Source organism: Nomascus leucogenys, chromosome 15 (genome assembly GCF_006542625.1).
Source record: "Nomascus leucogenys isolate Asia chromosome 15, Asia_NLE_v1, whole genome shotgun sequence".
Lineage (NCBI taxonomy): Eukaryota > Metazoa > Chordata > Mammalia > Primates > Hylobatidae > Nomascus > Nomascus leucogenys.
In genome coordinates this window covers 31,568,419-31,594,042 of record NC_044395.1, presented here as the reverse complement: position 1 = coordinate 31,594,042, position 25,624 = coordinate 31,568,419, and the positions used below count along the sequence as shown (strand labels likewise).

Here is a 25,624-nt window from a genome sequence, read left to right as displayed (position 1 = left end):
GTGGATAACGGAAAGTATAAGGCTGTTAGAAACTATGGAGAAGGTGTGAGTGAAAAGCATCAAGGAAGGAGGCGGAGAAGATGACTAATTAAAATATCAGATTTTATATGGGTTTTTCTTGTGATGACATCTATTGAATATTTGTGTTTTATTGTTATAGACAGTTCAGTGTCAAACTGGTTTTAACCACTCAAAATTTCTTAGATTTTTTTTTCTTGCTGCCTTTTGGTATATGCTGAGAAAATGCAAACTAATGTGATGCTAGTCTAAGAATATAAAATTATAATGGTAAAGTTACAACTTTAAAGTTAACTTCTCCACATAGGAAAAAGTTTTTCAATCCTCACATAAGTAATAATAATAATAAATACTTGCGTATTACTTACCATGTTGTGCATATATTACTATTTAAGAATAAATAGGTAAAGCACTTAAACACAGAACTCATGTAATTCTCAAATCAACCCAATCTGTTAGATACATGTGTTATCCCTTTTATAGATAAGGAAATTGAGGCACAGAAGAGTTAATTCACTTGTCTAAGGTCATGTGGCTATCAAGTGGTAGAGCCAGGATTCAAACCCAGGCCATCTAGCTCCTGTCTATACACTTCTCATAGGATTGTGTGTGTGTGTGTGTGTGTTTAACCTTATTTATTTTATATTCTTGTTAATGTAACTCTCCTTAGTGAATCAAGAGTTAGGCTTTAGTTTTATTTATAAAATGTTTTTGCATTTATCCCATTTATAAGTATTAAAAATAGACATAACATTATAGAGTATACTAGGTGTTTTAAAAATTATCTCTTTCAAAAATATCCTTTGACCAATCTTTTTTCCCCCAAGGAGAGATGAATTTAAATAGAGATTGTGTATCTTTAGTTTTTAACCTGTTTTTTGAACTCTTGACCTATAGTTCTAACTACCTGTTAGATATTTTTACCCATGCTTCCTAGGCAGCTCAAAATTTATCAGCCTTTAACTAAATTCACCATTTTTTAAGTCAAAAATCTTCCAGTGACCAATTATAGCACATTTAAGGGAAAAAACTAGCAATTTATGCTTTTAAATAGCTGAGATGTCTAAAAGGTTGGGGTAAGCTTCTGAATTAAAATAATTTTTACCAGGAGATCTCTGCCTCCATTTTATAAGATGGATTCATTCTCAGATAGGTTCTCTTTACCCTTTATTAACCTTGACCACTGGTGACTCCATGTTTACCATTATTAGAGTTTATGTTTCCAGACTAAAGATGTGTCTGTCATTCACTCCCTCTGCACCATAGATAATATGCCAGTCTCCCAAAAGGATTCTGATTGGTTAGCTTAGATCATCTAATCATATTGATAACTCATCAGAAATACATTTAGTGGGACATGCAGGGTAGGCAAGGTAGCTCTCTACTATAAAACACGTTTTTCTTCCTCTCTCACTCCCTATAACCTTCTTCTCTTATTTTCTACCACCAGAGATACCACAGTCTTTTCTCAGTAATGCAAGCTGCAACCCTACACGTAATTCTTACTCTGTCTCTTTACTTTTTTATTCAGTTAATTATTCAACTAATCTTGTCAAATCTATTTCTCAAATGTCTCATGAATTCATCCTGTTTTAATCACATCCACTGCCAGTGGCTTCATTTGTGCCTTCATCATTTTGTATATGGATAAATATATCATTATACCAGCTGGTTCCTTGTCTCCAGTACCACTTCCTTTACTGTTGTTGGAGTGATTTTTCTAAAACATTAATCCGATCATAATATTGCCTCAATTAATATATTTTAGTGATTTCCCATTGCCTGCAGTATAAAAATTTCATTATCCTTAGACATGGCATAAAAAGCTGATCATGATCAGACAGACTCCAGATTACTCCTGCCATATTATATGCATCGTCTTTGCCCATATTTATTTTTCTTTAGCTACACCAGAGTACTGTAAGTTTTCCAAATACTCCAAACCTTTTTATTCTCTATATCATGCTATTGTTTTTGCCTGAAATTTTTTTTCTTTCTTCACTTCTTTGCCTAGCTGATCTCTCTTGTCTTAGTTTGACTTGAACTGTTTTCTAGCCATAACTTCACCTATCATCCTTCAGTAGCAACTTGTGTACCTCTTGATGATGAACTTTTTATTTTTGCATCTTTATTGCATGTAAAGTTATTGAGGTTAAGGGAATGTATTTTATTAATTTCTGTACTCCTTGTACTATCTTACTATAGTTGTTATCCAACATATAGTAGATGAAATAACGAACAAATGAGCAAATAAATGAAAGCTCAACATTTTTGGATTGAGTATAGTTGTAGAATTTAACTATATTTAATCATGGAATACAGAGATAAAATGTACCATAGAAATCTTATCTAAATCTGTCTGGAGATGTAAAATAAGATGACAACAAACTTGTAAGTACCCTTAGAAAAACTGAAGCATGTTTTCTTTGCTAAAAACATTTTGAAACATTACCTTTCTTCTTTTCATTTAACTGCATCAGATCATTGGTTTGAAATCATGGGTAAGAACTTTTTAAAAATTTAAAATAATTGCTTTTGTAGTTAGGCAAAATGCAGAATTGTGAAATGTTTGCTATTGAATGCTAGCATACAATTAGATCAAAAACCTAGGTGCAGCACCATGGTAACACTTCACAGGCTATTTACTAACCACGTCATTGTGCTTCGAGTAGTACATTTACATGATGAAGCAGTAAGTGAAACCTCTAGAAATAGATGCTGGGTGATGCTCATACAGTGTAACGTGGCAGGAGGTATGATGGGAGTAGTCTACTGCGGGTGCAAGTGAAAACAAGGTACCTTGTCTGTGGACCATTTTAAAATAATAATAAAGCTGTTTTAAAGTCGTTCATCTCTTTATTATCACCATGTGCCAGCAATTGTAAACAACATTGATGATATAAAACTATTCGTCCACAGGGCAGATAATCCCCACTATCTTCCTCCCTCTTGGTGTGCCACTGAGATAACGTGTGTTCTTATTAGATACACAGTGTTCCCCCCTTTTCTCCTGGGCATGTGTTCCAAGACCCTCAGTGGATGCCTGAAAGTTCAGGTAGTGCTGAACGCCATATTTATGTATGGGGTTATACATTTTTATATAACACATACATACTATTTTATACACACATACATACTATGTTATACATACATGCATATATACATACAATGTTTTTTTCTAAACATACATACTATAATAAAGTTCAATGTATAAGTTACACACAGTAAGAGATTAACAACAATAATAAAATAGAACAACTATAACAGTATACTGTAATAAAAGTTAAGTGAATGTAGTTTTTCTTTCTGCCTGTCAGAATATCTTATTGTACTGTACTTACCTATTTTTGGACTGTGGTTGACCATGGGTAACTGAAACCATGAAAATAAATTGTTGATAAGGGGGATTGCTGTACCCCATTCTAAGTTTTCATCTTACTCTGACTTTCATATGTGTTCTCTTATTCTTATAGCACACAATTGCATTACATTTTTCAAATAAATGTGAAAATTTAAGAAAAATTAGATCGTTTTAAATTTTAGTAGGTAGCAATGATTGTTAAATGACTTAAGTTTATCATACATATTTTATGCATTTTATACATATATAATTGACTTTCTTCTGTCTACCAAGTGCCATTGTGTGTGGAGGGCATTTTCACTGGTTTCTAACTCCCTTTTTTTTTTTGAGATGGAGTCTCACTCTTGTCACCCAGGCTGGAGTGCACTGGCGCGATCTTGGCTCACTGCAGCCTCTGCCTCCAGGGTTCAAGCAATTCTCCTGCCTCAGCCTCCCAAGTAGCTGGGACTACAAGCACCCACCACCATGCCTGGCTAATTTTTGTATTTTTAGTAGAGACGGGGTTTCACCATGTTGGTTAGGATGGTCTTGATCTCTTGACCTCGTGATCCATCCACCTCAGCCTCCCAAAGCCACCACACCGGGCCTGACTTCCTTTTTTTTAAGAATTTAATTAGTGCAGGATGTTCTGTAATGAATTTAGTTTTTAGTTCATTTCGTTAGATCTTAACCTACAGCCCATGTAATTTTCTCTTCCAGGATACTCCTTTAGTAATATTGGATATATACTGCTTTAGAAGAATTAATGTCTTAAAATGTAAACAATTATATTGATAATTAGCAGTATTTTAACGATTTGCTCATACTTCTTTTATGGCCTTTATAGTTTTTATTCAAACAAAGAAGATAGATAGATAGATAGATAGATAGATAGATAGATAGATAGATAGATGATAGGGAATAATTTGACCATGTTTTAAAAGCCAGAAAGAATGCTGCAAATGACATCAGCTTGAGACTAAAGCTCTTGCTTAGCATAATGTTAGTACAAATATTCTGTGTTATTTTGTGTTAAGTAGGACTGTACTCTCTATACTCTGGCTAAATGTAATTACCTAATATTAACTCCTGGTCACTGAAAATTTGTTAATATGGCTTGTGATGCAGCTAAAAACTGTATTTTTATTTCTTTTTCATGGTTGTATATTTGTGTTCTCCAAAGCTTGGGAGAAAAAAATCATTTAGTAATTGATTTATAATTTCTAGAAAACTATTTCCATTTAAATGAAAGCTTATAATCATTAAAAAACATTACTTTTCCTTTTTTTTTGTACTAGAGTCGAGTGTGCCCATTTCTTATAGATCCTTCTTCCCAAGCTACAGAGTGGTTAAAAACACATTTGAAAGACTCACGTTTAGAAGTTATCAATCAGCAGGTATGTATTACTTATAATTTACATACCAATTAGGAATGACCTCTTATAGTGAAAAGATCTTGGAGTCTGTAATCAGAAAACATAGATTCAACACTGGGTCCTATTGTGTGAGACCTGGGGCGAGAGATAGAACTCTTAGCTTCAGTTTTCTAATTTGTAAAAAATAGATAAGAATATTTATTTGATTCTGGGTATTGATCTAAGCCCTGGGAATTTAATAGTGAGTTCCTTCCCTTATGAAGATGACAGTCTAGTAGGTTAGAGAAACAATTAAAGAAGCTTTGCACTCAGTTATGACTAATGACACAAGTTTAAGCTGCTGTAGAAGTAGGAGCTTTTAAGTTAGCTTGGAGAATCAGAAAAGCCTTCTAGCCTTTTAGCATATTTACACTTTCTCTGAATGCCTCTCATAATTTCCAATTTCTTTAACTCATTGACAGACATCTTTAATGTATCCCAAGATTTGATAATTGTTCAGTGAAATGTAATCATAGTCTTTTTGATAGTGACTTCTCAGTTTCATGTTTATCTTGCAGAGGAAATTATTTTTGGTTAGGTTATTATTTTTTTAAAGGAAGACCTAATATATGATTAATTTTCATAGATAATTTTCAGGTGTTTCAAAAATTACCTCTAAAAGTTACTTTACGTAACTTTTAAAATGGGGATATCTACGTTATTTTTTTGTGGTAAGAATAATTATAAATTAGATAATATATAAAATACTTTAATAATCATAGTTTGCATATATGCAAATCATTTATGATTTGCAATATTATATATAACTATATATGCAAATCATTTATGGTTTGCAATATTATATATATGACTATATACATATAAGTATACTATATATCTCTATATAGTTACATACATTATAAGTACTATATATCTATAGTTATATACATATAACTATATCACTGTACTATATATCTTATATACATATAAGTATATAAATATACTATATATGTCTATAGTTACAGTTATATACATGTAAGTACTGTATCTATATAGTCATAGTTATAGACATATAAGTAACTATATAGTTACTTTTATATATATGTACACACATACATATATATATATATATATATATATATATATATATATATACACACACACATACCACACATACCCAGACAGACACACGCCTGGGGTGATGTTTAAAACTACTACTTCCCTATCTAGAAAGCCTTAAAATTCTTGATTATTGAATTTTGCCTAAAGGTTCTTTTCAGAATTATCAGACCTATCCACCAAGAAAATTTTACTAGAATTCATCATCTTGCCTTTTTACCCCCATTCAATGTGTGATTCTGAACATAAGCAGAGTAGGGTTCTTATTAATACCTGGGTGAGTAATTTATTACCTATAGAATTTGAAATTGTGTTTCTATAACATTTTGAAATTACTGTAGAAAACTGAAGAAAAGCTTTTGTATTTTGGGGGTAATAGTTCCTATTCAGTGGTTACAGTCATGCAACATGAAAAAGTTCTAGAGATCTGGTTTGCAACACTGTGCTCACAGTTAACAATTCTGTACTATACACCTAAATACTGGTAACGAGGTTAGATCTCAGGTTATGTGGATTTCTTTTTTAACCACAATTTAAAAAATTGTTAAAATTCTTATTTTTCTTATTTGTGTATTTAAATTGTGAAATTTTTTTGATAATTTATTCAACTAAAATCATTACCAAATAGTTATGAGTAGAAAAACAATAATGAATAATTTGAATTATTAACATGAATATTAAATTTTTAAATATTCATATTATTCTTGTTAGTATTTTCATTCATAATCTTTAAGGATATTTGTAAATATTAAAGTAATTAAATAATTAATATGTATTCTTTTTTATTCAATTAGGATAGTAACTTTATCACAGCTCTTGAATTAGCAGTACGTTTTGGGAAAACCCTTATTATACAAGAGATGGATGGTGTAGAACCTGTTCTTTATCCATTATTGAGACGAGATCTGGTTGCTCAAGGTAAATAATTGACACTTTCCAGAGTGTAAATATTTTAAAAATTTCCAAAGTAAGTAATTAAACCAGGTGCAAGCTTTCAAGAGTCCTCTTCCAGTGGAGTCACACATGATGGGCTTACTTCCTTTAGCACTAAGTTGTGACAATATGTGTAAAACGTTGTTTATCAGGGAAGCTCAGTAGAGACCTAGTACCCATAGTTTACTGGCGGTTGATTACGTAAGCACACTCTCCCTAGCACATTACAAAATTCTAGACTCCCTGAAGGAAAGCAGGTGTAGCATAAACCATATTGTTTGTACAAACAGTTTAGGCACAGTGAGCCACTTTTTTGAGTTCTGAGGATGGTGAGAACTCTCCCAAAATCTAAGTTCCCAGGTGCTGGTTATGGGCCAACTTTACAAGCAGCCCTTTCTAAAGAGTCTCAGGATTGCTATGTTAATTCTTTTCTGCATAGCAACCGAGCCCAGTCTTGGATGATTAGAAAGCTATGCCTTGAAACTTAAAGAGCATATCATGCAAAGTGTATACACATACATATGTAGACAGGTACATATACGTACGTGTATGTATGCCACATATGTTGCTAGCACAGCACACTTTAAATAGAAAATTGTTGTTATTGGGGCAAGGCAGAGAAATAGCAAAGCATGCACTATTCTTTGATAATCTATTGTCCCTCACATAGATATGTTTGGCTAGTACTGGTTGATACGTTATGAGAACTCAAGTAGTGGGGCCTTTGTAACATTATCCTCTTAACATATTTTATGGGCATGAAGGGCAGGGAATATGTAAGCTGCTATATAACAACAGAAGCTTGTAATCAAGAAAGTGACCTTGCTAGAATGGAGTTGTCTTCCAGAGCTCAGTTTCTGGTCCTTCTGTTGGGGGTAACTCAGATCTGCTGAGCTAGTTTCTTGCTGGTATCTTAAGGAGCAGGAAATGAACCTTTAGGGCCATCTCAATTTGACATTCTTCATTCTATACTGTGGTCCTGAAGGACTCATTAACTATAAATCTCCATGAGTTCTGGTTAGTGTTAGGTTTTAATGGTATATGTGGCATTGTCTGAGTGTAGAGTGTTGACTAGATCCCCTGAAAAGAGTGATAAATTTTATATCATGATTGGTTCACATTTTCAACTGTTCTAGGTAGTTATGCAAGGCTGTTTAGGTCAATTTGTTTATGTCAGAATTAGGAAAAGAGAGTTAATCATTGCACCTATCTTTTTCCATCTTCCCCCCAGGGTTGGATGTGTTCATGTCACACTAGTCTGTTATCCCCTTTGTGTATATTCCAGATATTGTCCTTTTCAAGACCGAAAAGCTCCTCATGAGTTGCCATATTTTCATCACACATTAACCCTGGGGACAGAGGATGGTAGTCCTAGAATCACATAAAACAAAGTTTGTGCCAAGTTTGTTTACATCCCAGTGTCCTTAATCTAAGATATACAAATTACTTTTCTACTTACTGTGTTTAAAGCAGACATAAATATAGGAATAGAATGTACTTCTCTCCTACAAATTTATGCTCTTCAAAAATCTTCTTATTTATTGATCGTAGAAGAGCAAGGTATACTTCTTCAAATTCTCTCCTTTTTTCTCTCTCTCTCTCTTTTTTTTTTTTTTTTACTTTGTTTCCTGTGTGCTTAGGAGCACAGCCAAGGCAGAAGGTAGATGTGGCAGTTTGCAGTTGGTAAATAGTTGAAGACAATTGGACCAGCTAACTGTGTAGAAGTTGTTGAGGGAGAGGCTAGTGTAGTTGGCTAATAGTTTTACGTTTTACGAACAACAGACATCAAAAGTATCTTCTATTAAGCATTCTAGTCCTTTATGGTTGTTTTATTTCCATGTTGAGTTTGAGTATGGAACCAGGAATTATACTAGAGATGACAGCTAAACATTTGTGGTTGGTTCTTTTAGTCCAGATGCCTCCTTTTAGGCATGGTTCCTACAGAGACAGGCATACGTATATGCAACATAAAGGTTAAATTTGTGATTAATTGTTGTCTCTGTTTTCAAAAGGTACATCTCCATATGGATGTGTCTTTCGTAGTCCAGTTGATTCTGGGTGACCCAATGTCCTGAAGACTGGTAGATCAGTGTTCTTCTATTTGGGGCAGTTTTGTCTCCCAGAGAATATTTGGCAATGTCAGGAGACATTTTTGGTTGTCACAGCTAGAGTGGAGGGCCACTATGCTAGAGACATCTTAAAATGGACAGGACAACTACCTACAACAAATAATTTCTCAGCACAGATTGTTAATACTGCTAAGGTTGAGAGACCTTAAGCTAGTTCACTAGTTCCAACTCATGAGTCTCTGGACAGGTATATTTTAGTTGGTCTCAGAGTGGCATATTTTCTAGCCAGGAACACTACTTGAAGTGAGCTCATTGTACAGAATATCCAATGCTATAGATTGCCAGAAATTGTACCTGTGGTTAGTTGATGGGTATAGCATTGCATTGGATTTGCTCATCTGTGAGATTATTTGTAGATATCTGTAATTTGGTGTACCTGAAGGATATAGGGACCGAAGACAAGGATTGATTTACAATTGCCTCAATTACTTCCAAAGCTGCCTCTTGCAAGGGCTGTGATTTAAACCTAGCCACGTTTGTTGACAAGATATAGGGGCTATGGTAAAATTTCCAGGTATGGAACATGCTGCTTTTTATAGGCCAAGAGGGTATTCAGATGTTGGTTATCTTTCTTTCTTTGTATTTAGTGGCTATAAAGCAAGCAGTTGATCTATAATGGGCTGTGGGATATCTCCTTGTGAAATGTTTATTTCCTTCTTTGGGTGCCAGAGTTTTAGATTTGCCCGTAATTAAGTCCCATTCATCTTGAGTTAGTTGTGCCTGAGTGGTATGCAATACAATGTGAAAAGTTTTCCCACTGGAGACCATTATCAAAATTTTATCTACATAATGGAATGGAATTTGGACCTATATGGAGGTTCTCATGGTACTTGAATTCATCTCAGTTGATAATATATTTCTGAAGTGTTTGGACCTATAAAGCTGTCCTGCATACAATAGCTGAACTGATTTTGGTCTTCTTTCCAAAAGAATATAAAAAATAAATAATTAGTAATAATTAGCAATATCCCAGTCTGCATACTAAGTATCAGTTATGGCAACAGTCTTTATAGTCATTGTTATGTCAGGTACTATGGAATCTATGGTGGCCACTGCCTGGTTTGAATTTGAATGATCATAGTAAACCTTCAGCAGCATTAGTTTCCAAAATTCAGACAGGTAAAATTGTGGAGCACCCCTGCCTGGTGTAAAAATATAGATTCCTTTTCACTTTCTGTCATAATACATTTCTTTCAGCTGTAAATATTGATAGGATTTGGGTATACCTTATAGGTTGATCTTGCCTGAATCTTTATCTGATTGTTATAGAAGTAACCAAAGATATCACAGTGAATGCATCTAAATGTATCCATGTATCCAAGCACCCCAAATGTTCATTCTATTATACACGTTGACTAAAAAAAAAATAAACAAAAAAACCCCAAAATATCCAAGCCTTATGTTGGTTCAGAAAACAATAGCCATATAAATTGGCACTTTCCCTGGAAAGGACCCAGAGACCGACTCTTGTACCTGTGCCCAATCATTCTGTCTTTAGTTATCTAAAGTACAACACAGATTTTGTGTTCAGAGGAAAAAAGTAGTCAAAATTAACTGCATCACAGGTTAATTCCAATGTAAATTAAGAATTCATACAGTTAAGACTGTGTTGGACTCTATAGTTCTACATTTGATATTTTCTATGAGTAAGAGATGAGACAACACTGAAGAGTCTTTTTTAGACAATAAAATACTTATTTTAAAATATTTTCAAAAATGTTTTATCAAAGTAGTACATGCATGGGTTATAAAGTCAAATGATACAGAAGTGCAGCAGCATTCTGTTCCTCCCCTCCCATGACTAGTTCGACTCACCAAAGAAAACCATTTTTTTAACTTTTTATTTAAAAATAAATATGCATAAAGAAAAGAATACCTAAATTTATAGCTAATGAAATTTTACAAATTGAATACACCTGTATAAACACCCAGATCAAGACATAAGAGCTTTACTAGCACTCCAGAAGCCCACTTATTTACTACACCCCTTCTCCACAAGGATAACCACATTCCTAACTTATAACATCATAGAGAAGTTCTGCTTCTTTTTGTACTTTGAGTAAATGAGAAAGAGAAAAAGCAGCACCTGACCACTCTAGACTGAGATCTGGCCAGATTCTAATAGCTTGGACTTTGTGTACTCTTGTTGTACATAAATCATTTCATAAAACGCCAGCATCAGAGAAGTCACTCTGACCTCAGTCATGTTTGAGCACAAAAAACAGGAACACTTTCCATAACACAAAAATAACCAAACATTCTCTTCTCCTAGTTAATATGAGTGACTCCTGCTTCTTTACCAATGATAGTTTAGTCGCACTCCATTTCTCTTACCTCCTACATAAAAATTAAGATACCAAACCATTGTTTGCTCTTTCTGATCACACCCAATTCCCAGGAAAAGTACATTTTTCTTGAATTATTTATAAATCGCCTAATGCAAGCCAAAATCCTCTAATAAGCCTCTATTAAGTCCTTTTTACTGACACAATGCACAATTTCCCATGATGTTCTATCTTTCATTGTAAAGAGCTGGTAAACGTGAGCTATGGCTCTTTAAACACTGGGATTATTTTGTTTTGTTTGTATTGTGTTTTTTGTGTGTCTGTCAGCTTTGGTTAGGTCATATTTTTTTAGGCGATTGTTTTATCTAAATTATAACATAGTATATATTTTAAATAATCTCATCTTTTCTATGTCTGTTGGCTTTGTAATGATGTTTCATTTTTCCTGATATTGATAATTTTTATTATCCTTTTTGTTGATTAGTCTTGATAGGGATTTATCAATATTACTAAAATACCAACTTTCAATTTTTAAAATTTTAATTTTAGATTCACAGGGGACATATGCAGGTTTGTTTAACAAGGGTATGTTGCATGGTGCTGTGTTTGGACATCTATTGATCACATCACCCAGATAGTGGACATAGTACCCAAGAGGAAGTTTTTTAGCCCGTGATCCCCCCCTGACTTTTGGAATCCCCACTATCTAATGTTCCCATATTTCCCAAGTCCGTGTGTAGCCAACCAACTTTTAATGTTGACTTTCTGTACTGTATTTTAAAATTGATGTTGCTCTTTGTTATTTCATTCCTATTACTTTCTCCAGATTTTATTTGGTCTTTTCTAGATTTTTGAAATGGAAAATCAAAATATTGATAGTCTTTTCTTTTTTCTAATATACGCATTTATGTCTATCAATTTTCCTTTAAGCCTGTCTTCAGCTTCCTACCCAAATTTCAGTTTCTTTTTTGACTCATAAATTACTTAGCATTTTGTTGTTTAATTTTCAGGTGCTTGGAGATTTTCTAGTTACATATTTGTTACTGATATGTAGCTTATCTCCATTTAGTCATAGAACTTATTGTACAGTGTTTTAATTTTTTGAATTCTGTTGAGTCTTCTTTCTGATCTGGCATTTGGTTAATTTTTATAAATGTTCTATGGAACTTGAAAATTGTATGACTTTTGCTCTTGCTTGGTTTAATTTTCTGTACAGGTTAATTAATAGTGTCAAGTTTGTTAATTGTGATGTTCAAATCTATGCCCTAACTTCTTTTTTTCTCTTTGCTTTATCATATGTTGAGATAAATATCCTAAAGTTTCTGTGATTTTGAATTTGTCTTTTAGTTCTGTCAGGTCTTGTTTTAAATATTTTGAAAGCTATGTTATTAGATGCTTACATTTTTGGAAATGTGATATCTTTCTATTCAGTTGTCTTATTTATCATTATGAAATGTTCTTTACCTCTAGAGATGTTTCAAGTTTTACAGTGTGATATTAGAGTGGTTACATTAACTTTTTGAGCTAGTATTTACATGGTATGTACTTTTCCATTCTTTAACTTTCAACTTTTTTGTTGGCTTTTTAAAAAAATATATTTTATTGTGCATATTTAAGGTTTACAGCATTATATTATGGGATATATATAGATCATAAAATGTTTTACTGTAGTAAAGCAAATTAACATATCTATCAATTTACACAGCTAGCCCCCGTTTTGTGTGTCAAGAGCATCTAAACTCTACTCCTTTAGCACAACATCCCAAATGCAATAGAGTTTTGTTACCTATAGTCCTCATGTTGTACATTGGATTTCTAGACTTGATCATCCTATGTATCTGCTATTTTGTATTCTTTGACTACATCTCCCATCCCCTCCTTTGTTCCCCTGCTACCTGCCCCTGGTAAATACTGTTTTATTTTCTGTCTCTGTATATTTGAGATCAAGCAGTAATTTTCTTTCTGTGTCTAGCCTGCTTTACTTAGTATAATGTTTTCCAGGTTTATACATGTTATGGCAAATGGCAGGATCTACTTCTTTTTTATGACTGAACATTATTCCATTGTGTGTGTGTGGGTGTTTGTATATACACATCATGTTTTCTTTTCTTTTCCTTTCTTTTTTTTAGAACAGGGTCTGACTCTTTTGCCCAGGCTTGAGTACAGTGGTGTGATCATAGCTCACTGTAACCTCAAACTCCTGGGCTCAAATGATCCTCTGGCCTCAGCCTCCTGAGTATGTTGGACTACAGGCACATACCATCATGCCTAGCTAATTAAAAAAATTTTTTTTTGCAAAGACGAGGTCTCAATATGTTTCCCAGATGGATCTTGAACTTCTGGTCTCAAGTGGCCCTTCTGTCTCAACCTCCCAAAATGATGCGATTACAGGCATAAGCAACCGTGCCTGATCCACATTTTCTTTATCTGATCTGTTGATGGACATTTAGGTTGTTTCCATGTCTTGGCTATTGTGAATAATGCTGTGAAGAAGATGGGAGTGCAAATATCTTTATGAGGTGGTGACTTATTTCCTTTGGGCATGTAACCAGAAAAAAGATTGCTGGGTCATATGGTAGTTCTATTTTTAATTTCTTTAGGAACCTTCCTACTGTTTTTCATAATGGCTGCGCTGGTCTTCATTCCCACCAACAATTCCCTTTTCTCTATACCTTCACCAACATTTGTTATCTCTTGTCTTTTTGGTAATACCCATCCTAACAGGTGTGAGGTGATATCTCATAGTGGTTTTGATTTGCTTTTCCTCATAAGTGATGTTGAGCATCTTTTCATATAGCTGTTGGCCATATTTATATCTTCTTTGGAGAAATGTCTATTCGGGTCCTTTGCCTACTTTTTAATCAGGTTATTCGTCTTTCTGCTATTGAGTTGTATGAGTTTTTTCTTTATACATTTTGGATATTAACCCCTTATCTGATATATGGTTTATAAATAACTGTTTCCAAGTTTGTAGATTGCTCTTTTGTTTTGTTGATAATGTATATTTTTTAGTTACTCATGTTGATAATCTTTGTTTTTTTAACCATCATTCTGTTTTCAAATACTGTGTCTTAAATACTAGTGCAATAAACACTTTTAAAATGATGAATTTAGAAGTAAAGAACAAATATAATTGAAGATTTCTATTTTTGTCATCTATAATCAGCCATTTCAGAGCAATTTGGAATATGAAACATATTAACATTAAAGCCATGCTGAATGTGAATAGATATTCCTTGGGTGCTTCAGTATCCCAGGATCTTCTTAGTGAATATGATTTATCATTGCTTGCATAAGTGCCGATTAATAGAACATCCTGCTAATAGTATCTCAGGTAGCCCAACTTTTGCTGTCTTAGATTCTGTTGAAAAGCCTGTATTTAGACGTACTTAAAAACTTTATTTTCAAATATTGTGTAGCGAAATACAGAAGATTCAGACCAACTAATTGTGTTATTTTTTTAAAAATAGGACCACGTTATGTGGTACAAATAGGTGACAAAATTATTGACTACAATGAAGAATTCCGCCTCTTTTTGTCAACAAGAAACCCAAATCCTTTTATTCCACCGGATGCAGCTTCCATTGTTACTGAGGTTAACTTTACTACAACAAGAAGTGGATTACGAGGGCAGGTATACACAGATAATAAAAATTAACCTTGGAATCTTTAGGAGCTTTGTATACCTATTAGACATTTTGAGTGAGAAGCTATTTTGTTAGACTAATTAATATTTAAATTTATGATTTTGAAAATATACTTGTATGTTGGAGTGAAGCATTCCGGCTTATTTCATTTATCATATGTATGGGACCTGTACATTTAATGCTAATGTCAAATTGCTGCTCCTTTTAATATAACTCTAAACTTTATTTCTGTTATATATGGTAGAATTTGAGAGATTGATGGATCATAGAGATTAAGATCATCTGCATTATATTTTTGGTTTGAAAACTGAAATTTAGTTGTGAGAAGTGTAGCTAATTGGCTTGTTCAGCTAGTTAAGAGTCTTTGATTCCTGAGCCAGCATTTTTTTTTTAACCATTAGAACACATGGCATCCTTGAAGTCAATTTATCTTCATATGGCTCATTACAGTTTAGAATTATTAAATAAATTTCAAAATGATTTTTCATGTTCATACTTACATGTTTCCTAACTCATTTTTTCCCCTTTAAAGATATAATGCCAGTTGACTTTTGGAATCATCCTATGTTTTACTCATCTAACAATAGTAGATTTTTTCATCTTTTGATTTATATGATAGCATACATATTTGCTGCAATTTTTACTTGATTGTCATTTTTTAAATTGTCCTTTCAAAATATTTCTTTGTATGCCATATGACTCATCAAGTGTATTTTAATGAACAATATCTTTTGATTGACTTGATGATACTTCTTTTAAATAAAACAATGTGACAGTCACTCAAAACTTGGCAGAATTAATTGACAGAATTGCTCCTGCCATGTAAAAGATCTCCACAGTAGTTGCAAAAAGGAGCTATGTAGGTCTTACTTTAGCAAGAACTAAATGAAGATGCTTATACAGCAGATTTTGAATTACATATTTTATACCAATGTCTTTCTCTATTTTAGTATTCAGGGTTAACAATTTGACATAGCATTTTTCAACAGCTTCACAGATAACAGCTTTAACAAATACAATGTACATACCATACAACTTGCTGATTTAAAATGTATAATTCAATGTTTTTTTTAGTGGAATTGCTGGGTCTTATGGTAACTTTATATTTGGCAATTTGAGAAACAAACAAATCTTTCCAAAGTGGCTGCACTATTTACTTTCCCACCAGTAATGTAGTAGCGTTCCTCTTTTTTCCATATCCTTGCCAACTCTGGTTATTATGTATCTTTTTAATTGTAGTCATTCTAGTGGGAGTGAAGTGGTATCTCATTGTGGTTTTGATGAATAGTATTTTATCTTTTTATTTGTTTATTTTATTTTTTTTTGAGACGGAGTCTGGCATTGTTGCACAGGCTGGAGTGCAATGGCGCGATCTCGGCTCACTGTAGCTTCCGCCTCCCGGGTTTAAGCTATTCTCCTGCCTCTGCCTCCCGAATAGCTGGGATTACAGGCGCCCACCACCACGCCCAGATAATTTTTTGTATTTTTAGTAGAGATGGGGTTTCACTATGTTAGCCAGGCTGGTCTCGAACTCCTTACCTCGTGATCCGCCCACCTCGGCCTCCCAAAGTGCTGGGATTACAGGCGTGAGCTACCGTGCCTGGCCCTTTTTATTTGTTAATGGGAATACTTACTATTAAAAAAATAGTAATGTCATAATTTAGTATATTTAATTTAAAACTAAATATTACATATTGATATGTTAAGTAATGCACTTTCTTATAGCTTTTCTACAGTAGTTAATATTTTACTGATCAGCTTAACTATTTGTTTTGTCTCTTTTTCATCAGATGTAATTGTTGAAGGTGTCTTACGTTTAATTAGAAAGAATGAAATGAGATAACATAGTATCGTATTTGTAATAGTCTGTCAAACACAAGGCCTGTTTGCAGGAAGTTTTGGTTTTGTCGTAAGCCTTATTGCTAGAATTACCTTGTCTTTTTGTTTTCCCAAGCTTTTAGCTTTAACCATTCAGCATGAGAAACCTGATTTAGAAGAACAGAAAACAAAACTATTACAACAGGAAGAAGATAAGAAGATACAGCTAGCCAAGCTCGAAGAATCTCTTCTAGAGGTAAAAGTCTAGCTATTTAGGTTACTTTTTTCGTATTACTTTTTTTTAATGAATACAAATAACAGTGTTTAGAAAATTAATAGTGTCTTCAGATTTTTTTTTCCAAAGACATATTAGTGTATATCTTACAGTCAAAATTCTAACAAAGAGGGGAGCTATCTTTTGGAATAGAAGATCTTAATGAGCAATGTTTAAGACAAGCAATTTTTAACTAATTTGTATTGTTTTATTATTTAATTATATGCTCACAATTTCAAGAAGCATTAAAAGCAAGAAATCATAACAATCTGTAACTTTAGTTTTTATTTTTTATTAAATCGACAAAATGAATACCTTGCTATGTTTGATAATGATATAGTTTCATAAAATTATTAATTTTTTTGATATAAGAAGGCTATAATAAAAACAGAATAAAACTTTACGAGGGCTATAAAATGTTGAAATTCTTCTAAAATAACATAAGTTGCCATAAACATCAAATGAATGCCAGTTAGTGTGGGCTTGCTTTAATTGGTTATTTTTATATGTATAATAATGTTCATATTGTTAACTTTCCCTACAGACACTTGCCACATCTCAAGGCAATATTTTGGAAAATAAGGATTTGATTGAGTCTTTGAATCAGACAAAAGCAAGCAGTGCACTTATTCAAGAGTCACTTAATGAATCTTACAAACTCCAAATTTCCCTTGATCAAGTAATTATTTCCTTCTTTGTAATTTCGTATTATGTTTTCTTGAACATTTAGGTTAATATGATAGAAAATGTAGAATCAGGTCCTCAGGGGAAAGATGATGTAAAAAAAAAGCTATTGAAAAACATCAGAACGTTGGATTTGATTCTAGTTATTGTAGAGAGGGAATTCAGATGTTGGTACATTGAGGATAAGGAGTGTTTGTCAATATACCCTGCTGCCTTCTACTGATTTCTGGCATAATGTTATCTAAGGTAGAGCTGCAATTTTATACTGAAATTGGAAATGAGTATATTGAAAATGAGTATTAGATAATATCTTTGCCGTTCTTAGAACTTTTCTTAAGGCAAGTTAAATATACTAATTAAAAGGGTTATAAGCTCTAAGCTACAGTTATTGGCTCTTTTCATGCTTATAATGAACAGTGCTGGGTACTTTATTATCCTAATGTGGACACCTGTTAGAGTTGTCTTCTCTACCTCTAGTTCCATCAGTGTTCTTATTGTCACCAATCCTATACTCATAGTTTGAACTTTTCTTCACATCAGAGATAGCCTAATAGTGCTGTGCTGTCTTGCGTTACCTTAACTGATTCTCTTTTGAAATGTAAAATTGGATCATCTATTCTCTGATCACAAATATTTACCATTTCATCTTACCCACTTTCCTCTAATACTAGTGCTGTTGGTCCTCATTAAGACCAATCAGTGAACCACTTCTAGCTCTGTCAACTGAGAGGTAGAAAGATGTTTGAAATATATTGCTATAGTCTGAATATTTGTGTGTCCTCATCACCCCCAAAATTCATATGTGGAAATGTAATCCCCAGTGTAATAGTATTAAGAGGTGGAGGTTTCAGAAGGTGTCTAGGTCATAAGGGTGGAGCTCTCATGAGTGGGATTAGTAACCTTATAAAAGAAGGCCAAGGGAGTTTGTTAGCCCCTTCCAGCATGTGAGAACACAGCAAGAAGCAGTTCTTTCTGTGAACCAGGAAACAAGCTCTCATGAGACACCAAATCTGTTGGCACCTTGATCTTGGACTTCCCAGCTTCCAGAACTGGGCGAAATAAATTTCTGTTATATAAAAGCAGAACCAGTTTAGTGTATTTTGTTATAGGTAGCCTTAATAGACTAAGACATATATTCTTTGCAGTTTTATAAAAATGAGGAAGAAAAACTAGATTTTGCTATCTTTTTTAGTTAGAAACCATGATTCATCATCTTCATTTGTTTTATGTGTATAGAAAAAGTAAGGTTTTTTTATTGCTTGGGTAGATATGTGCATTGTAGTCTTTAGGTGGCAGTAAAGCACTAATTCTAAGGTGTTTCCACCCTATCCCCTACCGATCTCTTGATCCATAGGAACGGGATGCCTATCTCCCCCTGGCTGAGAGCGCCAGCAAGATGTACTTCATTATTTCTGATTTGTCCAAAATTAATAACATGTACCGTTTTAGTTTGGCTGCTTTTCTCCGACTTTTCCAGCGAGCTCTACAAAACAAACAGGTAAGCTGTTGGATACCCTGTACCTGAGATTGAATTACAGGGATCACTTTACTAGGGATAGTACTTAATTTATAATAAAAATGATTAAGCAAACTTTCATAGAATTATGTACCAAAACACCACATGTAACACTTTTAAGCTACATAAAGAAATTAGATACTTAATTTCTTTTTATATTGTTAACAAGGTGTCCCAATGTGACAATCTTTTTAATGAAAACAGTTTATGTTCTGAGTATAAATTAATAAGTAATATATAATCATTTAAAAAACCCAGTGATTCTGAAAGGTATAAAAATAAGAATTATCCCCATAATATCATTACCTGGGGAAAACAACATTTAACATTTCATTGTGTATCCTTGTTGTTTAAGGCGGTAACTTTCCAGATAATGGAGATACAACTGTCCACTGCCATATCAAGCATGTATTCTAATGGAGGGAAGTATGTATTAAAGGATAACAAATTGTTTCAACTAAAAGATACAATACTGTGCTTTAAAAAGTGTATTAGTGTATTATGGACAGCTTTCCTACCAGTGAATATAAACTTAATGTTTTTAAGAGATGGTGAGGCTATACAATACTTTATTTAACCACCTCCCATATATGCACATTGTTCTAATTATTTCTGTTGAGTATCATATTAATATGAAACTTGGCCGATTAAAACTATTTTGTTATGCTTATTGATTCTATTGGAAATTTAGTCAGGACTCAGCAGGGATGACTTTGTTTGTTTCACAACGTCTAGGACCTCAGCTGGGAGGACTTGAGAGTTGTGGGACTAAGGCAGGTGCTTCACTTGCCCGTCTGGTGCTGTGGGTGGGAGGACTTGACGACAGGACTGCCAACTGCAGCACCTCTGCAGGAGGCTTGGCTTTTTCAAAGCACTGAGTAGATGGATGGACTTCTTATTTTTTAGCTCAAGGCACTAAGTATGTGTTTCGGTGAATAAGACTGAAACTGAATAGCCTTTTAAAACGCAGCCTTAGGTCTGTGTCATTTCTGCTGTATTGTATTGGCTGAAGCAGTCACAAATCTATGTAGAGTACAAAACTTTCTTTCTGTTGTTTAGAAAATCTACTGGATCTTGTAGGTACAGTACTGTGTCTTATGATAGAGTGACTTTTAGGAAATCCAAGTCTCAATTTCACGTGTGATCTTTGTTAACATATAGTGAAATGAATACAGGTATTTGCTATCTAAAGTAATGATTAGTTGTCTTAGTTAGAACATACTACTACAAGGCTGGAAGCCTAGGATTAATGCATCTGAGTTCCAGTTGATAATGTTTTCTTTATACCAATTTCACACATTTCTCTGCTGATCCTGGATGTATTTTTCTAAGCATTAAAATTGTTTTACTAGGTTTTTTTCTTGGTATTAATTTATAAATCACAAGGAAACAAGCAAATTTTGTCTAATTGTTATACCAGAATTGATCTTCGTAAGACATGTATTCTCCAAATGCTCTCTGAGATGTAAAACTTACATCACACTAAGGGAAAAGGACAGGTTGACAACCTTCCCTTCCTCTGTTTGTATGCCAATTTTTCTTTATTCAAAGGAAATAGACACTAATAACATGTTTTTCAATTATTACAATCTTGCAAAATGGAATTATTATACCAGATCAAAAACAAAAATTTTATGTGAGTTTTTACAGCATCACTTTCAAAGTTATTGTTCATCCTTATTCATCCTGTAGCACATGATTTAAGATCATTGAGGTTCCCATATTGAGAATGAGAAAATTCTTTATAAGGTATTCTTGTCATATTGTTTTGGGGCTGGACTGATAATTATAAATAATTAAAATGGCCTTAACCTAGATTGATGTAGATATTTTAATGCCAATAGGAGAGTGATATGATAAAATTCAACTTATATTGTATTATTGGGAATTGATTGTAATTTTCATTTGTTGAAAGCTTTAACTCTATACATTAAAGAAAGATGCGTCTTTTTTTATATTACATTAGTATACAAGTTTAATGCACTTGTTTAGTCCCTTAAATTTGATGGTTAAAGATACTTGTTTCAGAATCAGCTTTGAATCTGGAGGAACAATTTATAGGAGTACTTTTTAAATGTTTATAAATTTTTTCCTAATGAATTTCCAATTATAATCTACAGGATTCTGAAAATACAGAACAGAGAATCCAGTCACTTATCAGCTCATTACAACATATGGTATATGAATATATATGTCGTTGTCTATTTAAGGTAAGAAGCATCATATTTTTCAAATATAAAATACTACTTGTTATGTGATTTAACATAATATTGATAGTTATAGTATAATTCTTTCCCTACTGGAAAGATATTAAAAATGGTATTTCTGGTATTTTTCCAGAACATTTAGCTGGAATGCCTTATAGCATTCTTGGTTGTAGTGGGGAAAAAAGTGACAAGTGAAGAAGGGAGAGCAAACGCTGGGTTAGCTGACTTAGTTCTAAATATTCCAATGGTCACCGAAAAGAGATAATGACAGTGGATTATGTATCTCATTATATAGCTAGACTTTCTCATCCTCAGCAACTGACGTTTTGGGCTACATAATTCTTTGTTGTGTGGGATGTTCTGTGCGTTTTAGGATGTTGTAGCAGCATCTCTGCCTTCCAGCATTCCTTCCTATCAATTGTGAGAATAAAAAATGTCTGTGGACATTGTCCAATGTCTCTGGGGTTGAGGAACAAAATTATTTTTCATTTTAGCATTAGGAAGTAAACTAGTGTTTGATCCTGAGTTATGAAAGAAATTTTTAACAGAAGTCTTCATATTATATGTGTTCCAGAAAAGAACACACATCAGACAATATTTTAGAAATTTTAGATATTAGAAAACGCAGAGGCCTTTTTGTACTTGGAATTTTTTTTTTTATTATTATACTTTAGGTTTTAGGGTACATGTGCACAATGTGCAGCTTTGTTACATATGTATCCATGTGCCATGTTGATTTCCTGCACCCATTAACTCGTCATTTAGCATTAGGTGTATCTCCTAATGCTGTCCCTCCCCCGTCCCCCAACCCCACAACAGTCCCCGGAGTGTGATGTTTCCCTTCCTGTGTCCACGAGTTCTCATTGTTCAATTCCCACCTATGAGTGAGAACATGCAGTGTTTGGTTTTTTGTCCTTACGATAGTTTACTGAGAATGATGTTTTCCAGTTTCATCCATGTCCCTACAAAGGACATGAACTCATCATTTTTTATGGCTGCATAGTATTCCATGGTGTATATGTGCCACATTTTCTTAATCCAGTCTATTGTTGTTGGACATTTGGGTTGGTTCCAACTCTTTGCTATTGTGAATATTGTCTTAATAAACATACGTGTGCATGTGTCTTGATAGCAGCATGATTTATAGTCCTTTGGGTATATACCCAGTAATGGGATGGCTGGGTCAAATGGTATTTCTAGTTCGAGATCCCTGAGGAATCGCCACACTGACTTCCACAATGGTTGAACTAGTTTACAGTCCCACCAACAGTGTAAAAGTGTTCCTATTTCTCCACATCCTCTCCAGCACCTATTGTTTCCTGATTTTTTAATGATTGCCATTCTAACTGGTGTGAGATGGTATCTCACTGTGGTTTTGATTTGCATTTCTCTGATGGCCAGTGATGATGAGCATTTCTTCATGTGTTTTTTGGCTGCATAAATGTCTTCTTTTGAGAAGTGTCTGTTCATGTCCTTTGTCCACTTTTTGATGGGGTTGTTTGTTTTTTTCTTGTAAATTTGTTTGAGTTCATTGTAGATTCTGGATATTAGCCCTTTGTCAGATGAGTAGGTTGCAAAAATTTTCTCCCATTCTGTAGGTTGCCTGTTCACTCTGATGGTAGTTTCTTTTGCTGTGCAGAAGCTCTTTAGTTTAATGAGATCCCATTTGTCAATTTTGGCTTTTGTTGCCATTGCTTTTGGTGTTTTAGACATGAAGTCCTTGCCCACGCCTATGTCCTGAATGGTATTGCCTAGGTTTTCATGTAGGATTTTAATGGTTTTAGGTCTAACATGTAAGTCTTTAATCCATCTTGAATTAATTTTTGTATAAGGTGTAAGGAAGGGATCCAGTTTCAGCTTTCTACATATGGCTAGCCAGTTTTCCCAGCACCATTTATTAAATAGGGAATCCTTTCCCCATTTCTTGTTTTTGTCAGGTTTGTCAACTACGACAAACCCACAGCCAATATCATACTGAATGGGCGAAAACTGGAAGCATTCACTCTGAAAACTGGCACAAGACAGGGATGCCCTCTCTCACCGCTCCTATTCAACATAGTGCTGGAAGTTCTGGCCAGGGCAATCAGGCAGGAGAAGGAAATAAAGGGTATTCAGTTAGGAAAAGAGGAAGTCAAATTGTCCCTGTTTGCAGATGACATGATTGTATATCTAGAAAACCCCATTGTCTCAGCCCAAAATCTCCTTAAGCTGATTAGCAACTTCAGCAAAGTCTCAGGATACAAAATCAATGTACAAAAATCACAAGCATTCTTGTACAGCAATCACAGACAAACAGAGAGCCAAATCATGAGTGAACTCCCATTCACAATTGCTTCAAAGAGAATAAAATACCTAGGAATCCAACTTACAAGGGATGTGAAGGACCTCTTCAAGGAGAACTACAAACCATTGCTCAATGAAATAAAAGAGGATACAAACAAATGGAAGAACATTCCATGCTCATGGGTTGGAAAAATCAATATCGTGAGAATGGCCATACTCCCCAAGGTAATTTATAGATTCAATGCCATCTCCATCAAGCTACCAATGACTTTCTTCACAGAATTGGAAAAAACTACTTTAAAGTTCATATGGAACCAAAAAAGAGCCCACATCGCCAAGTCAATCCTAAGCCAAAAGAACAAAGCTGGAGGCATCACGCTACCTGACTTCAAACTATACTACAAGGCTGCAGTAACCAAAACAGCATGGTACTGGTACCACAACAGAGACATAGATCAATGGAACAGAACAGAGCCCTCAGAAATGATGCCGCATATCTACAACTATCTGATCTAGAATTTTTTTTTTTTTGAGATAGAGTCTCTCTCTGTTGCCCAGGCTGGAGTGCAGTGGTGAAGTCTTGGCTCACTGCAAGCTCCGCCTCCTGGGTTCAAGCCATTCTCCTGCTTCAGCCTTCTAAGTAGCTGGGACTACTGGCATGCACCACCATGCCTGGCTAACTTTTGTATTTTTAGTAGAGAGAGGGATTCACCATGTTGACCAGGGTGTCTCGAACTCCTGGCCTCATGTGATCTGCCCTCCTCAGCCTCCCAAAGTGCTGGGATTATAGATATGAGCTGCCATCCCTGGCCAGAATTTTTTGTTTTTTTTTAAATAGCAATCTTTGGGTATAGCTTAAGACATAATGTTGAAGAATAGCTTTGTAAAGGCAATTAATTGAGAGAAATAGAATTATTATGGTTCAATTATATAGGCTTCTTAGGAAATGTTGAAAAATATACAGTTAATATATTTTTAGAACAGGATAGTAATTTTTGTGATTTTGTTGAGGATCTTTATTTGAGATACAGAATAAATCTTTCAGAAGCTCTCTGGGCAGGGCATCTCTGAAAGAAAGGCAACACCCCCAGTCAGGGGCTTATAGATAAAACTCCCATCTCCCTGGGACAGAGCAACTGGGGGAAGGGGCGGCTGTGGGTGTAGCATCAGCAGACTTAAACGTTCCCGCCTGCTGGCTCTGAAGAGAGCATCAGATCTTCAACACAGAGCTTGAGCTCTGCTAAGGGACAGACTGCCTTCTCAAGTGGGTTCCTGACCCCTGTGCCTCCTGACGGGGAGACACCTCCCAGCAGGGGTCGACAGACATCTCATACAGGAGCACTCCAGCTGGCATCTGGTGCGTGCCCCTCTAGGACGAAGCTTCCAGAGGAAAGAACAGGCAGTAATCTTTGCTGTTCTGCAGACTCTGATGGTGATACCCAGGCAGACAGGGTCAGGAGTGGACCTCCTGCAAAGTCTAGCAGACCTGCAGCAAAGGGGCCTGACTGTTAGAAGGAAAACTAACAAACAGAAAGGAATAGCATCAACATCAACAAAAAGGACATCTATACAAAAACCCCATCTGAAGGTCACCAAGCTCAAAGACCAGAGGTAGATAAATACATGAAGATGAGGAAAAACCAATGCAAAAAGGCTGAAAATTCCAAAAACCAGAATGCCTCCTTTTCTCCAAAGGATCACAACTCCTTGCCAGCAAGGGGACAAAGGTGGACGGAGAATGAGTTTGATGAATTGACAGAAGTAGGCTTCAGAAGGTGGGTAATAACAGACGCCTCCAAGCTAAAGGAGCATGTTCCAACCCAATGCAAGGAAGCTGAGAACCTTGAAAAAAGTTTAGAGGAATTGCTAACTAGAATAACCAGTTTAGAGAAGAATATAAATGACCTGATGGAGCTGAAAAAAAACAGCACAAGAACTTCGTGAAGCATACGCAAGTATCAATAGCTGAATTGATTAAGTGGAAGAAAGGATATCAGAGATTGAAGATCAACTTAA

General features: G+C 34.5%; 1 protein-coding gene across 3 annotated transcripts in view; it reads left to right on the top strand.

The window, feature by feature from the left end:
• Window positions 1-25,624, top strand: part of DYNC2H1 (dynein cytoplasmic 2 heavy chain 1) — a 380,957-nt gene that overhangs the window by 142,956 nt on the left and 212,377 nt on the right. For 2 of the 3 annotated variants that reach the window (XM_030828784.1, XM_030828782.1), the window contains exons 64-71: window positions 2,499-2,519; window positions 4,657-4,755; window positions 6,627-6,750; window positions 14,650-14,813; window positions 16,781-16,900; window positions 17,463-17,597; window positions 18,957-19,100; window positions 21,239-21,328. In XM_030828784.1, coding sequence (XP_030684644.1) covers window positions 2,499-2,519; window positions 4,657-4,755; window positions 6,627-6,750; window positions 14,650-14,813; window positions 16,781-16,900; window positions 17,463-17,597; window positions 18,957-19,100; window positions 21,239-21,328 — 897 coding nt within the window. The remainder of the gene's footprint in view (window positions 1-2,498; window positions 2,520-4,656; window positions 4,756-6,626; window positions 6,751-14,649; window positions 14,814-16,780; window positions 16,901-17,462; window positions 17,598-18,956; window positions 19,101-21,238; window positions 21,329-25,624) is intronic. The other variant, XM_030828783.1, reaches the window with a different exon arrangement.